Source organism: Heterocephalus glaber, unplaced genomic scaffold, assembly GCF_053883595.1.
Source record: "Heterocephalus glaber isolate CG9 unplaced genomic scaffold, H.glaber_assembly_v1.0 deba00000738, whole genome shotgun sequence".
NCBI lineage: Eukaryota > Metazoa > Chordata > Mammalia > Rodentia > Bathyergidae > Heterocephalus > Heterocephalus glaber.
In genome coordinates this window covers 16,482,070-16,499,742 of record NW_028258161.1, presented here as the reverse complement: position 1 = coordinate 16,499,742, position 17,673 = coordinate 16,482,070, and the positions used below count along the sequence as shown (strand labels likewise).

Here is a 17,673-nt window from a genome sequence, read left to right as displayed (position 1 = left end):
AGTTAAAAGTTTAGGAATTGTGTGAGCTGATTGTTAAACATAAGTTACATTACTACAAACCAAATTGTATAAATGCAATAAACAGTGTAGAAAATTTAAAAGTCTGTTTACTTACAACTCTCACATTTATTCCCTCAGCCCGATCTTTCTCTGAACTTTAGACTTGCATATGGAATATATATTTAACATCCACTTCGTTGTCCAAAGCAACCTTCCAGGCCTCTCCCCCACTGAACAAGGAAAGAAGTTTATCCTTCCGCACCCGCCCCTTCAGCAGAGGACACCTGAGGCCCTCTTTGTCCTGGCTTCCTTACTCGTCGCAGCAAAACCTCGGCTGTGCAGCCCTCACCCAAGCCCAGGCACCTGCAGCCCCCACTGCCTGTTGCGGTGGAACCTGGAGGTCTCCTGCCCTCGCGGCCCCAGTCCTCTGCACAGTCAGCGATCCGTTGGAAACCCAGGTCAGATTAGATCCCTCAGCTCACAGCCCTGCACTGGCTTTGCAGTTTATCCAGGGTAAAACTAGGGGTTTATGAGGCCACCGAAGGCCTGCGAGGTGTGCACACCATCCGCCCTTCTTTCTCGGGTAGCCCTGGAATCACCCTACTCTAGTCACACTGGCCTAACAGTGTTCGATGCACAGCAGGCTCTAACGCTTCGGTATCGAATGAAGGTGCTTCACCATCCCCTGCTGCCAGTGCTGCCCCTCTGACACCACAGCGGGAAGCAGGATTGTTACAGGGCTGGCAGGGGAGATCTTTGGTCTTTGCATTCTTTTTTCTGAGACTGGATCTCTGTATGTAGTCTAGGCTGGCCTTGAATTGAAGCAATCTTCCTGCCTCAGCTTGCAAAGCGCTGGGATTACAGCTATGTGTCATCATGCCTGGCGGCAGTCTTTGCATTCTTGATAAAAGAATTCAGTGAAGATACAGACAAGTGTTGTGAAAGAAAGGCAGAATTTATTGTAAAGTGAAGCAGTTCATGGTGAAAGTACACCCCCAAGGGAAAGGGCATCGAGGGCCCAGATGGCAGTTGGGCTGAATGAAAGTTTAAATTTTATTTCCATAATTTTGTTAGAATATTCTGCCTTTGCTGGTCTATTCAATTCTCATTCGTCCTTTCAAAGGTAAGTAAGATAAGGAAAGACCCCCACCTGAATTGTGTAAGGTCTGGGGAAGCCTTCCCAGTGTCTGTTTGGTACCTGAGCTCATCAGTTGGGTACTTTAGATTCTATTGCCTCTGGGAATGTTCCTTAGTTAAGGTCTTAGTCCTATGTGGGTACATCTTAAAATGATAGTTCTCTTTCTTTTTGTCTTTGAAATCAGTAGGCTAGCTGGGTGTGGTGGTGCATGCCTGTAAACGAAGCACCCGGGAGGCTGAGGCAGGAGGATCACTGTGAGTTCAAGGCCAGCATGGGCTACATAAGGCCAGCCTGAACTATATAGTGAGCCCCTGTCCCCTCCCCCAAAAAAGAAAGAAAAGAAAAAGAAATCAGTGGGCCATAGGGCATGGTAACAAGGAATGCTGAATGTCTTGTTTAAAATTAAGTGTCTGTGAAGTTTTGGTGCACCAGGTAGTGCATGCAGCTATGTATAATGTTTGACCTTAAGATTTCATTGTGTGTAGGGACATTTTTGATCTGAGACCCAGTAGATGATTATAAATGTATTCTACATTGAAGTCTTTTTTTTTTTTAAACCCAGGCTGCCCTTGAACCCTAGGGGATCCTCCCATCTCAGCCTCCCAAGTGCTGATTACAGGCTTGCCCACCATGCCGAGCTGGTCTTTCTTTCTTTAACTATAACTGGCAAAGCTTGCTTTGATCCCCTTTGTCCCTCAGGCCTGATCATGTCTGAGACCTAAGGAACAGTATTGCACGGTGGCTAGTGCTGTGCTAAGAACACAGTGGCCTGCGTGGATTGGAGTCGATTTACTGAACCTCAGTTGCCTCAAACATGGTACCTATCTGATAAGAAGAAATACTTGCAGTGTTTGGAACTTTAGGTGATAGTGATTATCTCCATGAGAATGTGCAATCCCTTAGAAGTTTTCGTGTGCTTTGCTAATTGCTGTATTTGCATTGTGTGGATTAGTGTCTACTTGTTGAAAGAATAAAGCAATCTTGACTATCTATTTCCTCAAGTATTGAAGTAGCTTCTTACTTTGCTTCTTTACCCTAGACCTGAGTGTTCTAACCGCAGCAAGCAGCAGTTAAGAGGCGGGTGTGTTGAAAGCAGGATTGCTAGGCCCCACTGTGGGAGTCTCTGATTCAGTAGCTCTGGCGGAACAAGTTCCTAAATATTATTGGTGATGCTATTCCAGGGTACAGACTGAGAAATACTGTTCTAATCTCACCTGTCCTACCTTGTGCAGACCCACTGAGGCTGCCCGCTGCTGCTGAAGCTTAACGCACTTGGCTTGGTGTGCAAAGTCCTAACAGCCTTAGCTGGTTCAGGCCTGACCTACCTTTGCAGTCCCGTTTCACTCTTTTTGAGCCCAACACTTAGGTTAAAAGGGATGGACGGCAGTGCTCGGCTGAATAAAAGCTCACTGTAGGGGCTTCTGCTGTTCTTGGACCTGGAAGCTGACCTCAAATTCACTTTCTTTTTAATCAGAACATTTATTGGTATATTTTAGGTATACATAATGATAACACTTATCATAGGGAACTTGCACCTGTACATGATATATCCTGACACTTAAATTCACCTTCTTGTCTAAGATTTTTCTTTTCTCTCTTTCTCCTTCCTTCCTTCTTCTGTGAGGTTGAACCTAGGGCCTTCCACATGCTAGGTAAATGCTCTGCCACTGATTACAGTCCCAGGCCCCCTTTTAAATTTTGGGACAGGGTCTTGGTAAATTTGATAGGTCTTCCACCACCTCAGCAGCTATTATGTATAGTAGCTGCCCTCTTCCTATTGTACTTTGCCCCCTCCCCTGTGTAACATCATGCCAAGATGGTTGTTCCCACCAAAGAATAAACCCTTCTTCCCAGTATGCCCCTGTTCCCACCTAGAAAGTAACCTAATACTCGCTCACCTCCTGTGGGACTGCATAACCTTTGTTCCTTTTCTTCAGCCCCATTGTGATTAAATGTGAGTTAATGGATAAAGATGCTTGTTAGTTTTGGGACACTAGATAAAAATCTGTAACAGACCTAAAGTCCCAAAGTAAACTACTCAACTCCTTGTTTGCCTGGAACTTATATTCCGGGCACCACAATTTTTAGAACAAGCTGCAAATGTCTGCTGACCATCAATACGTGACAGTTGACCACTAACCTTTGTCCCCTTTTCTTTAATTCTATATGTTAACTTCCCCCTCAACCCCCTATAAAAACAGCCTCAGATTCTGAGCCAGTTGCCTCTCTAAGCTATTTTGCTTTGGGAGTGCCGTCTGGCCAGACTAATAAAGGTCTGTTTTATTTTCCAACTTGTCCGTGTGTTCCTTCCTGGGTGTTCTTTGCTGCAGTCAGCTCCTCGGAGCGTTTGGTAAGGCCCTCGGTCTTACACTCCTACCACCTAGTGACATCACCGGCTCCTCCACTCCCTAGTCACTCCCTCACTCAACCCCACCTCTGCCCCTACAAACCCCACCCCAGTCTCTATAAAAGACTCTCCCTGCCCCAGCCATATTGCTTTTGTCTCTCCTTTGTTCAGAGACAGCCCGGCAGATCTATTCCCCTAATAAAGGCTTGTTGTGGCCTGGTCTGGTCTTGGTCTTTGGCCCTTTTACCTGACAAAATTGCCCAGGCTGATCTTAAATTTATGCTCTTCTTGTTTCAGCCTCCCACAGAGCTAGGATTACAGATGTGCACCACTGCCTTGGCCCAAGCTTTTCTTATGAGATCAAGCGATAATACACAATAAGATAGGCACCCCCTTGCCTTGCCTCCATGTTTTTTTCCACAAAATGTTTTGTTCCAGAAATGCAACAGTTTGTGCCGCAGAGCTCCTGCCCACAGTATCAAAATGTTTTGTTGGACTGTTTGAACTGCCCTTTCAGGAATGTTCTGTAACTCTGCCCCCCTGCTTCAGTGAGCACTCGCCTACCCCTAGATCCTGATAGAAGAAGGCTCCCATTTCTGGTCAGGTGCTCAGACTTCTGGAGTACGAATTCTCCTGAGCCCACTGGCATAATAGAAGGTTCTTCTCCATCTCTTCAAGTGACGTTTGGATTCTCAAGTCTTCAAATTCTGATAGCTGAGACCCAGAGGCATCACGCTGAGTGGCAACACTCAGCATTGAGCTGCTTCGCCTTGCCACAACACAGGGACCCTTTTCCTTGCAAAACTGAGGTCTCTACTTGCCCCCTATGCCCCAGGCACACTTTCACTTAAAGCTCCTGTAAAACCCTTGCCCCTGTGCTTTGGTGGTTTCTCCTGTCAGACTGTGCACCCTTGATGGACTATGGCTAACCCTTCAGGCACGTCCTGTTTCAAGCACGGTGCATACCCATCAGAGATGCCAAGTAAATACCTGATATTTCTTTTGGTAATGGGGATCGAACTCAGGACCTTGCACTGCAAGGCAGGTGTGGGACCACTGAGCTAACTACCCTGCAATACGTGATATTTCTTTCTTTTTCTTTTTGGTACTGAGGATCCAACTGGGACCTTGCGAGGCAGGCAGTGGAACCACTGAGCTAAATCCCCGGCCAATACCTGATGTTTCTTGAGCACTTAGCATTGAGTAGAATTGATTGTTATAATGTACTTTTGTTTATCGAGTTGGGCGGGGCTCATCACTTCCATTTTATAAATGAGAAAACCGAGTTTGAGAAGGGTGCAGCTGTCACCAGATGGGGCCCAAGCAGATTCCCTGAATAGAAGATGGGACCTTTTTTTTTTTTTTCCTACTGAACCCTTTTATTCTGTTTTGTGGATGCTCAGGGAAAACAGTTTTCCCATAATTCACTGTGGCCTGGACTCAATGACACCAATTTGTATCAGGGCCAATTTGGACCTAAGTTAAACTGCATTTTTCTCAGGTCTCTTCAGTTGATACATGGCACTTCACTGGTGATTTTTTTCATATGATCTTTAACAAGAATTCATAAGTTGCATTGATTATGCCCCAAGAGATGAGGGACCAGTGATAATCCAGATGGGCACCTCTGAAGAGGTCTGTCAGTTTCCTGTCCCGTTCTAGCCAGATTGTTTTGAAAACCTTGGAGAAAGACTGAAACTTCCACCAATCTGAGACTGTATGCGAGTTTTTACAACATTAACTGGAAAAAACAGGAACCCCAACATGACACCCGGTACAAGGCCACAGATGAAGTCATTAACCAAATGGGCACCGTGAGTTGCTGCAGTAGGCAGATGCTCCTTTACGGGACCTCAAAGGTCAAACAAAAGAACATTGCTGAACCCATTACGGAAAAGAATGGGCACCAAGCCTCAGTAATACTCTCTAATTCCGTGGCATTTCAGTGCTGTGAAGGCCTGATAAGTGTTTGTAAATTTGTCATGATGGTTGTGGTCTTGAGGCAATGTCTGAACTCTTTCCAATGGAGTAAAAATGGCTTCTGTTGTCCCTACAAGTATGGCAGCCGCACCACAGGTTGCAAACTCTGGAGGACCAACGTGCTTATGGAGAAGGCAAGACAAATCCTCTTACAGACCAAACATAAGTGCTGGGGTAGTTGTTTTCTGCATTCATGGGGGAAGGACTCCACAATAAAAATTTCAAAATCCATCCCTCCTCAACTGAAGTACTGCATCCAGGTTGTGATTGCATAAAGCTGCTGCCGACAAGGACCTTCTGATCTGGAGATGTGATGCTGTCTTGCTGAAAGCTGTGCAGCAGCCACACAAATAATGCTTCCTTTCACCAGCACTGGTAACGTGAGGTGATGTGTCTTGTTTTGAAGATGCTAGGATTGGTGGCCTCTTTTCATGAGCTTCTGAATCCATCATGTTGCTTCTGATTTCTCTTGTTCATGAAGGATTTTTTAAACTGGGACATCAGCTGAGCCTTGTATTGTAGGGAATGACAGGTTTCTGGTAACTTTCTCAACTTCTTCCATCGCTACCGGTCTGTTAGATTCTCTTTTCTGGAGTCAATTTTGATACCTGGATTTCCCATGGCCACAGCCACCAGCCCCACACCCAGTGCTGCCCGCCTGTCAGCAGGACAGCCTGCGAGCCAGGAAATGGGGACCTTAATTTGGCCCACCTAGTAGGTTCTTGACTCCTCAAGGAAGAATTTCAGGACACGTCAATGTGGGGGACAGGTGGGTTTATCGGGCAGAGTTAGAACCTAAGAGAGGACAGGGTGAGGACTCAAGCCTGGGCCACTGGAGGACTCACTCTGATGTGGTCCAGAACAGTGTCTCACAGAAGACAGTGCCAGTCTGAGTTATGAGGTGGGCCAGGGTCCGGCACAGCATCATTTTGGTGCTGGCTAGAGGTTCTTGAGCTCCAGGGAGGCTGGTTCCCACGAGAGTGTTCCTGCTGGGCAGGGGTTGCCTTGGTTTCCGTTCTGGAGTGACTGCCACGTTCTGCTCTCCTGGAACCTGAGGTCCTCACAGGTTTGGGGCCTTTCTTTCCCCATCATCCATTTTTTTCTTTACAGATCCTTCTAATTTCCTAAAAGTACAACTCAAAAGGGGGCGGGGTGGCTGGCAGATAAGACGTTGGGATCTTTACTGTTTGCCCTAATGAGGCAGAAAGAGCTACCAAACCTAATTTGGAATGGATAATTACTGTAAAATATTTGTTAATGAACTCTGTGCTAAAACCCTGTTTGAAACTTGTGTGAAATTGTCCCTGCTTGGAAACCGGGTGGGCCTCCTTCCTCTTGCGCGGGCAGCCTGCTCCCGGAGAGATCAGAAGTTAGCCTTGAAGTGTGTCTACCTAAGTACCCCGTACCTAATGCTGCTGTACCACACCCTTGCTACATCCTGTAATCGCAATTTACGCCGCCCTTGCCACCTAGTGCTGCTTTATCATGCCCTTGCCGCATTCCGGTGTGTAACCGCAAGTTAAACTGCCCTGTAGAAGGTGTAAGAAGGAGACACTGTCTTAACTCCTGGTCAGCCCATAAGGACTCATTGCCTGAGGTTGGCCATTGCCCGGCAATAAACTTCCTTTTTTTGTTTTACCCAAGTCTCCTGTCTCTGAAAGATCATTTCGACTCCCTTTGCCGCAACACTAAGAGCGTGCATCCGAGTTCAATCATCAGAGTGTTCATTCAGTCCGTTCGCAGGCTGTGTAGATAAGGGAAGAGAATTGACAGCAGGAGTCCGAGGCGACTTCCTTACACAAGTCTGGGTATCTCGGAAGACGGGACCTGGGAGAAGAGACGAGCGAGAGGGGTCGCAGCGTGGAAAAGCGGCCGCGGGCCGACTTCGGGGCACCGGTCCCACTTGCCCAGCGCCTCGCGAGGCGGAACCGGACTCCGGCGCGCTGGCCCCGCCCCCGGCTCGGCGGCGCCTCTCTGGTTGGGCGTGGCTCCGCCCGGCCGGCCAACGGGGAGGCTGCGTGCAGGCTCCGGAAGTGGAGGCGAGCGCGCGGGCCGGGTCTCTGCGGCGGCCCGGGGTCGGTCCTGCGGCGCGATGAGCTCCTTCCAGGGACAGATGGCCGAGTACCCGACCGTCTCCATAGACCGCTTCGACAGGGAGAACTTGCGGGCCCGCGCCTACTTCCTGTCGCACTGCCACAAGGGTGAGTGCGCCTTCCGCCGCTCGCCTCTCCCGGCCGGGTACTGCGCGGGCTTCAGGCCCTGCTCCTGCGCCTTGAGATAGCTTTCCTGGTGGAGGCCGGTCGGGGCCGGCGAGGGTCAGATCTTCCCCGTGTTTACCCTGTTCTCCTTCCCAGTGTGAAGAAAACAGGTCTCGGACCGACCTCGAACTTGAGGTAGAGCAGACGCGCACAGGCCCAGGCGTCAGACTCGGCCTGTGAACGGGACCGAGTGCACCCCGCCCCCTTCTTAGGTCTCCGGTCTGCTGCCGGCGTGAAGTCTTCTGCTCCGGGACGGGGTGGCGGGGTGCAGATGTAGCTGGTAGGTGGCGCCAGCTCGCTACGATTTCTCGGATGGAGACGTTAGGGATTAAGGGTCATCCAACTGAGCCTGGTTTGGGGCTAGGTGCCCAGGTCCAGGAAGCTGCCGGTTCTCAGAGCGTGAATAACAATTGCACAGTCATTGCCTGTTTTGCAAAATCGATTACCCTGAAACGTCACCAACTTTACCAACGAAGCAGTTTTACAATTCACTGTGCTAATCAGCCCCACGGTAGGCACTGAGCAGAGGTAAATCGCCGCACTCCAGCAGCCCCGCTTCCAGTGTGGCCTCCAGAATAGCAGGGATAGGGCGTCCCCAAGCCCCTGGGGAAGGGTGACTCGCGGTAACAAACCCTCGCGCGCACACATCTCCAGTGGTCAGGAGTATTTTAAAGTAAACTGTGGATACCAGAACACTGCTTGTCCTTACAAGGTTGGCATGAGGATCAGCTGCTGTCCTGCACGTGGGAATCACTTTAACCCGGTGTAGATTGTCGGTGCTGCTGCTTCTGGGAAATGCCTCTTTGTTTTTGTTACCCCAAAGGAGGAAAACCTGGATCTTCTCTTTATGTCAGCCAGATAGCACTTTGAGCCTCTTTGAGAGTCTGTTTATTCTTGTTTATTTTGTTTTATTTTTTTGAGATAAAGTCTGGCTTTGTAGTCTAAACTGGCTTTGAACTCAGTATGTAACCCAAGCTGGCTTCAGAGTTGTGGTGATCCTTCTGCCTTGGCTTCCTAAGTGCTGGGATTACAGGTATGTGCTACCATGCCCTGCACTGTTTGTTTATATATTTATTTATCTATTGTTTGGCTTTTGAGACAAAGTCTTGCTGTGTAGCCCAGGCTGGCATCAAACTTTCTGTGATCCTCCTGCCTCAGCCTCCTGTGTGCTGGGATTACAGGTATGTGCCACCACACTGGGCTGCTCTGTTCATTCTTTTTAAAAAAAATTTTTTTAAAGTTTATTTTATTTTATTTTTGGTAATGGGGTTTGAACTCAGGACTTTGCGCTTTCGAGGCAGGTGCGGTGCCAAGTTTATTCTGTTTTATCACCCTCAAAACTGCTCTGTTCATTCTTGAAAATAACATTTTCAGTTTTGTTTTGTTTTTATTGGGAAGCCAACTTCTGGATGAGGGTGCCCCTGTTTTTACTTTTTGGTGTTGAATGTCTGCACTTGAAATGTAATAGCTGTTAAAAGGAACATTCCCTATACCAAGCAAACTTAGAATCTGAGCAAAGAAAACCAAAATACAGTTTGTGAATCAGGAAGCTTCTAGAAACAGCAGGTTCTGAGAACTCAAGTAACAATATGATCTAACAGTATTTATAGAAAAGCAGAAGTGACCCACAGAAAACAGCTTCCTTGGTTACAGCTTAGTTGGTCACCCAGTTGGTGGATTACAGCCTAATTAGTTGATTACAGGGCTTTCTGCATCCAGCAGAGCTCAGTTACTGTGATGACATTTTTTTTCTTGAGACAGGATCTTGCTGTGTAGGTCAGGCTGGCCTTGGACTCACAGCAGTTTTCCTGTCTCAGCCTCACAAGTGCTGGGATTGACTGTAGGCATGGGCCAGCAGGGTGGCTTACTGTGATTAAATTTCATATTGCTTTGGCTTTTTTGTCACTTAGTGAATCAGTAGTCTCCAACAAAACTTATGTAGTATAGCAGTGATTAAAGTATAGTTTAGGAGCTTGCCCTTCATGTTTAGGATTAGTGAGTCTGGAGAAGTAATTCATCTAAAGGAATTTGTGAGCTCATTGTATGTTTGTACATTAAGCAAGAAGTTGACTCTTCCTACTGAGGAGCATTGTGTAAGAATTTTCCTGTTTTCTGATCACATGTTTATTCAGCCAGGATGTAAACTCAGCAAGGGCCAGAGTGCACCTTCTGCATTTGGAGGTCTCTTGCATTGCTCACTAGTAGCTTCGGGCTTTTTGCGGACATAAGAGTTCTTTTGTTGGGAGCAGTCTCCCCAGATCTGTGTGTTTAGACCCTAGTCCCTATGTGACTGTATTTGGAGGTGGGGTTTCCAGGAGGTGATTAAGGCTGTCAGAGAAAGGGCTCAGCTGTCCCCCGGTGCCCTCGAGGGCGCTGGTCTCATAGGAAAGAGGGAAAGGGGTCTCGCCTGTGCCTTGGTCCTGACCTTCCCAGCTGCCTGAGCCGTGAGACACTGCTTCTCTGTTTGCAGTCATCTCGCTTCTGTTATTTTGTTACGGAAGCCTGAGCTGACTAGTGCAGAATAGCTGGCAGTCTAAGGACTCTTCTGCTAGAGAAGAAGGGATGGAAACATGTCAGCATCACTTTGGACATAACTGAGCATGGGCCGTGGGCTGCCTGGAGCCTGACGCTGCGTTCAGAGTAGGCTTTGCTGAGCATCAGTAAGTGCAGAGGTGAGAGGGTGCCCTTGGCTTGAGACAGGGCCTTCTGCTGGGAAAGACCCTTTGGGGACAGTGGCAGATGATTTCCTCCAGTCCAAAGGAAAGCTCTCCGGAAAGCAGCTGATCAGCCACACTGTGTGACCACCAGGTAGGAAGGGACTCAGTGCGGAGGGCGGGGGTCATGTGCAGCAGGTGTAGGGTGCTACCTGCTGAGCTAGCCTGGGGCCTGAGCAGAGTCCTCACGGCCTCCTTTTGCCCCATGAAAACTCGTTAGAAACACTGAGTGCCTGGTACACGTGCCCTGGGACATTCCCACAGCCCTCAAGCCTGGACCAGGTATGACGGAGGGGCTGGCAGCCTGTCTTGGGGTGGGGAAGGGGTAACTGCCTTGTGTTCTTTCTTGTTTAAAGATTCCCAGTTATAAGCTGAGGATGTTGGCACACACCTGTAATCCCAGCACTCTGGGAAGCTGAGGCAGGAGGATTGAAACTTTGAGACCAACCAGAGCAATTTGGTGACTTAGTGAGACCTTTTCTCAAAATTTCAAAAGGCTGGGGATTTAGCTCAGTGTGAAGGCCCTGTGTTCAATCCACAGGACTCCACTCAACGCCACAAAAGTCCTCAATTATAAACTGAAGAATTAAAGGCGCGCGCGTGCGTGTGTGTGTGTGTGTGTGTGTGTGTGATGGTAATTAAGTGGCTGGAATTGGTTTAATTTAGCAGTGTTTGGTGATTATCGTCCAGGCTCCATAAGATACTAAGGGTCCAGAATGGACTAGCATGCCCTGTCTGTTTGATGGGTCTTGGACTTCACTGTTAACGCGCGTTTGTTCATTTGGGGACTGGAGCAGGGTGGCTGGTGACCTCCCACCTCTCTGTCCTGTGGCCACAATGCTGAGAAGGAGATGGGACATGCCTGGCTTCAGCTTGAATGTTGCCAGCAGATTCCACGGAAACAAGCTTTGAATTTCTGGATGGGTTTGCATAGGTGGGCAGCACTGAGTGGTCTGGCAGAGCATGGCCCAAGGCATGGCTGAGTTGCAAGCAGAGTGGAGGGAGGGGCTGGAAGCAGCTGTCCCCTTCGGTGGCTGCACACCGCAGTTTAGACTCTGCCCTGGGATGCCAGGGGCCCACTCTGTAAATTGCTTTTGATGGCTCAGGACCAGGCAACTTTTAGTGATTCCTGCCCTGATTACAGGAGAAGGAGCTGGAAGCCTTGTGAATCAATCCTCTGGGAAGTGACCTTAGAAGAAGTATTTTCTCCTAATAGGGACCTAAGGGAGGGCTCAGTTTCTTTGGGCTAACGAATTTTCTGAAAAAAGAATGTGTTTTTGATTTTCAGTTCTTTCGTTTTTAGATCACATGAAAGGACTAAGGGCACCGACTTTGAAAAGAAGGTTGGAGTGCAGGTAATTTACTTTACTGTGTGTGGGTCTGTGTGGTGAAGTAGACATTGAAGTTGAGGGAGGACGGCAAGACAAAAATGCATACCGTAGTCAGGGGCAGTCTGATGAATGTGCACAGAGCGAACCCTGCTGGGCAGCTGGGGAGACTGAGCAGCACAGATAGCCCAGGCTCTCTGCCTCCTCCCGGAGGTGACCCTGTTCTGACTGTGGTCATCATGAGCTGACTCTGTCTTTGAACTTCATATGAGTAGAATCAGACCGAATAGGCTCTCTTTTATTTGCTTTCACTCAACGCTGTATTTGTGGCATTTATCCCTGATGTTGGCTACAGCAGGAACTTGTGTGTTTTCATTCCTGGCAGAGAGCGTGTGTGTGTGAGTAGGTGTCTCGTTATCAGTCCTGTGGTACCACTGTGTCTTTTCTTAAAATTGAACTCTTGGGTTCTTTTTCTTCAGCCATTGCCTACTAAGTTCTAAATTCTCTGGATATTCCTTTGGAAAGGCCCCTTGTGATTTCTGAACCAGAAGCTATCGGGCTTCTTGGCTAATCAATAGCAGATGATGATAACTAGTGTTCTCTGAATACTTACCATCTTGAAGTTGTTACCATGAAGTGAGCTAGCTCAGTGTTGCAGCCATGGTCTCTGGAGGTGGAGAAACTGAGGGTGGCACTCGGAGAGGTGGAGGGATCCAAACTGTTACGCTGGTGGGCTCAGAGGAGTTCGGACTCTGAAGTCTGAGCCTCAAACAGAAATGGAAGCAGCCTGATACAGAGATCTTGTGGATGGGGGTGGGCCCATGTATGAGTGAGCATACTCATAGAAACGGAGAGGTGGAGTTAAGAGGACATTCTTGAAACATCTGGTAGGAACATCCTGCAGCTCAAGCAGTTACATTGCTTAAGCAGAACATCTTATGGCCAAAACATGGCAGAGGGGCTTGGCAGCAGACTGTTAAGCATTATTTCCTTGTCAAAAGCGCTGTGAATTTCTTAGTGCAAGCATTTTTTGAGTGCCTATGATGGCCGTCCATGGAAGCTGAGGATATACAGTGTGTGGCAAATGAAATCTCTACTCTTTTGGACCTGACCTTCTCATTAGAGCCTCTTCATAACCATTTGAATAGATACTATTATTTCTCTTTTACAGATGAGCAAACTGAGGAGCCAGAGAGGTTAAATTAGTTATACGGTGTCATATAGCCCATAAGCGACAGGACCAGGATTTCAGCCAGATCTGTCTGACTTCAGAACCTGTGTATCAGCTGTCCGTGGCTGCATAATGAATCATCCCAAACAAAGCACCTTAAAATGGAAACATAACCCCCAGTGTCTGAGTGTCAAGAATTGTGACGGGCGCAGTGGGGATGGCTGGCTCCTGGCTGCCCAGTGTCAGGGGACTGAAATTATCTGAAGAGTCACTCAGAGTTGCCACCTGCCTGGGCTAGGACAGCTGGCGCTCTTTGGGCACGTCTAGTCTGGAAAAGGCCTGTTAGGACCAGCGGCTTGAGAGAGCTGGCCTTCTTTTTTGTGCATTAGCCCATGTTTGCAGCGCATAGTGTTTACAGTGCTTGTGTGCAGTTGGTACGAGGACATGGCACATCTCAGCTCCTTTCATCCCTCCATCTCTCGACCCCTCCCCACTTGAGGAAGGTTTCTCTGCTTCCTGTTATCTGTTTGTGCCCATTTGTATGACTGGAGTTTCTCTCCCAGAGAAACTGTGCTATTGAAGTGACTCAGGGTTAACAGGCGTGAGTCCAAGAGAGGGTGAGCTCAGGAGGCCCTGCAGCGACGCGCACGCGCTCCGCGGTGGAGGCTGCTGCAGCAGTCTGCCCTGGGACAGGGTGGGCAGCCTGGAGCCCTCCTGTCCGTGGAGGAAGTGAGGTGCTGCTTTGTGGAGACAGAATGGCTGGAGTAATAGCAGTGCGACCAGCTTAGGGAGGGCGACCTGGCACGGACTGTATTCTTGGCCTGTAAAACTATGCTACTGACTCTCACATTTATTATGAAATTAGTTTTTGTTCACTAAATATATATATATAGGTAGGAGGTGGGGCTGTAGCTCAGTGATACAGCACTGTCTTAGCATGTGCAAGGCCCTGGGTTCAATTGCAATACTGCAAAAAAATAAATAAAGCTAAATACAACGGATTCACAGAAAGTATAAAGCAGAAGTTTGTGTTGCTAACACTCTTCTCTCTGTTCTTCATTAGTAGCTTAACACTTGGTCTCTTTCCAGATATGCCTGGTCACGTACACTGTGTGTGTGTGCGTGCATGTGTGTGTGTGCATGCGTGTGTGCGGGAGATGAGCCCCAGGGCCTCATGATAGGCAAGCGCTTTACCACCGAGCTGCGCCCCCAGCCCACAAATGAGTGTTTTTAACATAAAGATGGCTGAGGGATTTCTTAGGGGGTCTGAAGACACAGCAACAGCCCCTTATACTCTGGGGGCCGAAATAGTGGCAATCAGTGTCTGGGAGAGGCTCTCATGTTTTGAGCCAGCAATTTCCGAGTCATTGCAGAAAACTGATGTTTGGAAAAATGCATTTCTTTGTCACCAGGACAGTTCATCGTGTGTTATACTGAAGCTTGTTTTTGTCTTTTCCTTTCAGCTTGAAGGTCCACCTGTACTGCTCTCCTGTTACTAAGGAGTTGTTGTTAACTAGCCCAAAATACAGATTTTGGGAGAAACGAATTGTAAGTTCCAATTTTGAATAACACTAATTCTTTGTATAGGTGGAAAATATTTTTAGAAGGAGATAGAAAAAAGCACTGGAAGTGTTCCGAGGCCAGTCCCTGGCACACCAGTTACACATGTCATCATCAGAACAGTGACACTTAGTCTTTTACAGTTCTGCCCTTTAGGAGAGGTCTGTGTTTGGTTGTTGTTAGTTTTTCTTGTTCTCAGAAGTTTGAACTAGGTCTTTAGTTCTGTTCATTTAATCTTGCCGACTCCAGCTGAGATAATTCCGACACTTTAAAGTATGAATGTGTACCAGTGTCACTGCTGTGTCTTTCTGTTTAGATCCTGGGTGAAGCCAGGAAGAGTAAATGTAATCTGTGGGTGATAAGGAAAGACCAACGAACAGAATAATAAAAACCAGTGGTAACACAGTTTGACAGAGTAAAATGGATCTCTCCAGCGTAAGGTAGCACAGGGAGGTCATCAAACAGAAATCTGGTACATAGGAAATGCAGACTTGCAGAAAAGCCCTGTTATTATGAGTGGATTTAATTCCACTCTTGACCAAAGGATAAATTCCAAGTTTATGTTAAAAAAGAAAATAACTACTTGGGAGGCTGATGCAGGAGAATCACAAGTCTGTACCCAGACTCAGCCTGGGCAACTTTGTAAGACCCTGTCTCAAAATAAAAATGGGCTGGTGATACAGCTCACTACTCCTTGGGTTTAGTCCCTAGAACCGCAGAAATAAAATTTGAAAAAGAACCACTAGTATTAGTGTACAGTAGATGTGGATAAAACAAAAGACTCAGTGAAAGTTTGGCATTTTTGTTTTGTTTTGAGACAGGGTCTGACCTCACCGTGCAGCCCAGGCTGGCCTGGAGTGTGCCACTGTCCTCCCACCTCAGCCTCCCAGGTGCCGGGGTCACAGGATGCACCACCACCCCTGGCTGGATAAGCAAAGGCTGAGATCAAAACGAGACAAGAAAACCCAGATAAACAGGAAGGGAGGCAGAGGTACCAGACAGAAGCCCAGTATGTCAGAGATCAGTTTTGTCTCAGATATAAGTAGACATGGAAGCCAAAAGCAAACCAAACACCTCAGGTTAGGGAGGATGCTGTTCACAGTGCAGGGAGCAGTGGGCAGAGCAGATAGTGATGCGGTTGGCAGAGTAACCTCACCACATCGAGTGGTACCCAGCAGTGGTGTGGCTTCCCAGGAGCACGCTGGGTGAGTCAGGGCCTCTGTGCCTTTGGCCATCAGTGGCCGCAGCTGGCAGAGAAGACTGTGCCAGTGTCCCGGAACCTACTTGCTGTCTGGCTCGGGCCCACATGAGTCCCACCGCCTTTCCCCTCTGCCCCACACTGGGCAAGTGGTTAGAAAAACCCCAAACCCTACCCTGCCTTGGTACCAGTGTGAGGTTCAAGGCGGGTGTCCTCCTGGACTGGTGTGCACCCCTGTGGTCCAGTGCTTCTGTCCCCAGCTCCGAAAAAACAAAACCCAGAAAACACCACCACCAACTGCCCAGTCCCAGTAGGGCAACAACCTGTGAAATATTTCAAAATAACTGCGAGAGTCCGGAGGTTCCCAGCTTGTGGAAATGATGATGTTTGAGGAGCGGGAAATGCGGAGAGCCCTGGTTTGATCAGCACATCCTTGTTCATGTGTGCAGTTACCGTGCATACCCCACAAATGTGGACAGCGTGTTGATAACTGCAGACTGCTCGCGTTGCCATGCTGGCTCCCCCCAGACAGCGCTGTGTTTGCCTGCTCGGCTTCCTTCCTCTGGGAGTCTCAGCAGCTAGCCTGGCCATCATGGATGCCATCTGTCTGCCTCCCTGTTGCGAGCAGCTGCAGCAGCAGAGCTCTGGCCTCTGGGATGAGGCCTGTAGTCCCGCAGAAGGGTAGGAACCGGAAGAGCAGAGATGGTTGCCCCTCGGCCCCCACAGGAGGAGCCTTGCTGCTGCACCAGCCAATGGAGCCGGGTCAGCATGAGCTGCCACAAGGGCTTCTCCTTCTGAAATAAACGAGTTAACCAGCAGCCCCCCGGCCCTGCCCTAGCCTGCACTTAAACTTTACCCCTTTTTCTCCCTGGACTGCTTGTTTAAAGTGATGAGTTAACCAGCACCTAGCTTACCTTGTAGTTAAAAACAAAGGACGAGACATATCTCGTCTGTGGTTAAAAACAAGACAGGACATGTTATATTGTGGCCCTGACCACAAAGATAAAAATTTTTTGCTGGGTCCCAAAAATTAGATTTTAATCTAATGTACAATCTGCTTCTATACCCCTGTGCTTGCTCAAAGATGAGATCATGACATTCTCTTGTGTGGTTTTTCCCTTTAAAAACGGCTTCCCTGCTTGATCAGTACCAAGAAAGATGGGAGCCAGAGTTCGTCCTTGGTCACCGGCTATTAAAGAGACTCCTTTAAACATTTCTGTGGCGCGAGTTTTTTCCGTGAGACATATGTAGCACTTCACTCGAGATTCCAGCCCTAACGTGGGGCGACTTGAGGAACAGGATCCCAGCTGAGATGCAGAAGAAGCCTCCTACCCAGCCAGGGGAGCAAGAGCAGAGCGGCAGTTGCTGCTGCAGAGCTTACCGACCGCTCCTCTTAGACACTAAACACAGAGGCAGCAGAAAGTGAGTGAAGATGTAGGAGCTTTGGCGGGCATAATAAACACGAACTAGTTCAACAGAACAACAAAAAAGAAAACTGTGGCTTTTGCTTGTTTGATTTTTTGCAGTCCTGGGGATTGAACCCAGGGCCTCACACATGCGCATGGTCAGCAAGTCCTCCACCACTCAGCTGCAGCCCCCGGGCTTCTTTATTTTTCGTTTTGAGTCATGGTCTCACTGAGTTATCAAGGCTGGGGTCAAACTTGCAATCCCTCTGCCTCGGCCTCCCAGATAGCTGGGATTCCAGATGTGTGGAGCAAAAACGGGTTTAAACTCCACAGCAGAGCAGTATTGGGTAAATCCATGGAGCATTTACAACAGCTGGCCACATACCCTGTCACAAAAGAAGTCTTAAATCTTGGTGCTCCATGTTTTGTGACTATAATGCAAGGATTTGGGGGATCAGGAATTAAAGGGCAGCTAAAATCATTTAGCTTTGACCTGTCGAAGTCAAATAATGGTAAATAACCCCCAGGTTAAAAATGAAACTATGAAGAAAACATAATGCCAGGACTGATGGA

General features: G+C 48.2%; 1 protein-coding gene and 1 pseudogene across 3 annotated transcripts in view; one reads left to right on the top strand and one right to left on the bottom strand.

Annotated features, from left to right (window-relative positions):
* Window positions 1-2,419: 2,419 nt before the first annotated feature.
* On the bottom strand, window positions 2,420-7,455 carry LOC101700498 (mitochondrial nicotinamide adenine dinucleotide transporter SLC25A51-like; annotated as a pseudogene).
* Window positions 7,456-7,461: 6 nt separating this feature from the next.
* The window catches only part of Dclre1c (DNA cross-link repair 1C), a 36,842-nt gene continuing 26,630 nt past the window's right edge, over window positions 7,462-17,673 (top strand). Inside the window, exons 1-4 of one of the 3 annotated variants that reach the window (XM_004861763.3) lie at window positions 7,497-7,666; window positions 7,820-8,003; window positions 11,741-11,792; window positions 14,400-14,484. In XM_004861763.3, the coding sequence (XP_004861820.1) occupies window positions 11,746-11,792; window positions 14,400-14,484 (132 nt within the window). In that variant the 5' untranslated portion in view covers window positions 7,497-7,666; window positions 7,820-8,003; window positions 11,741-11,745. Of the gene's footprint in view, window positions 7,667-7,819; window positions 8,004-11,740; window positions 11,793-14,399; window positions 14,485-17,673 lie in introns of all 3 variants that reach the window. The other 2 variants (XM_004861762.3, XM_004861764.4) reach the window with 2 other exon arrangements.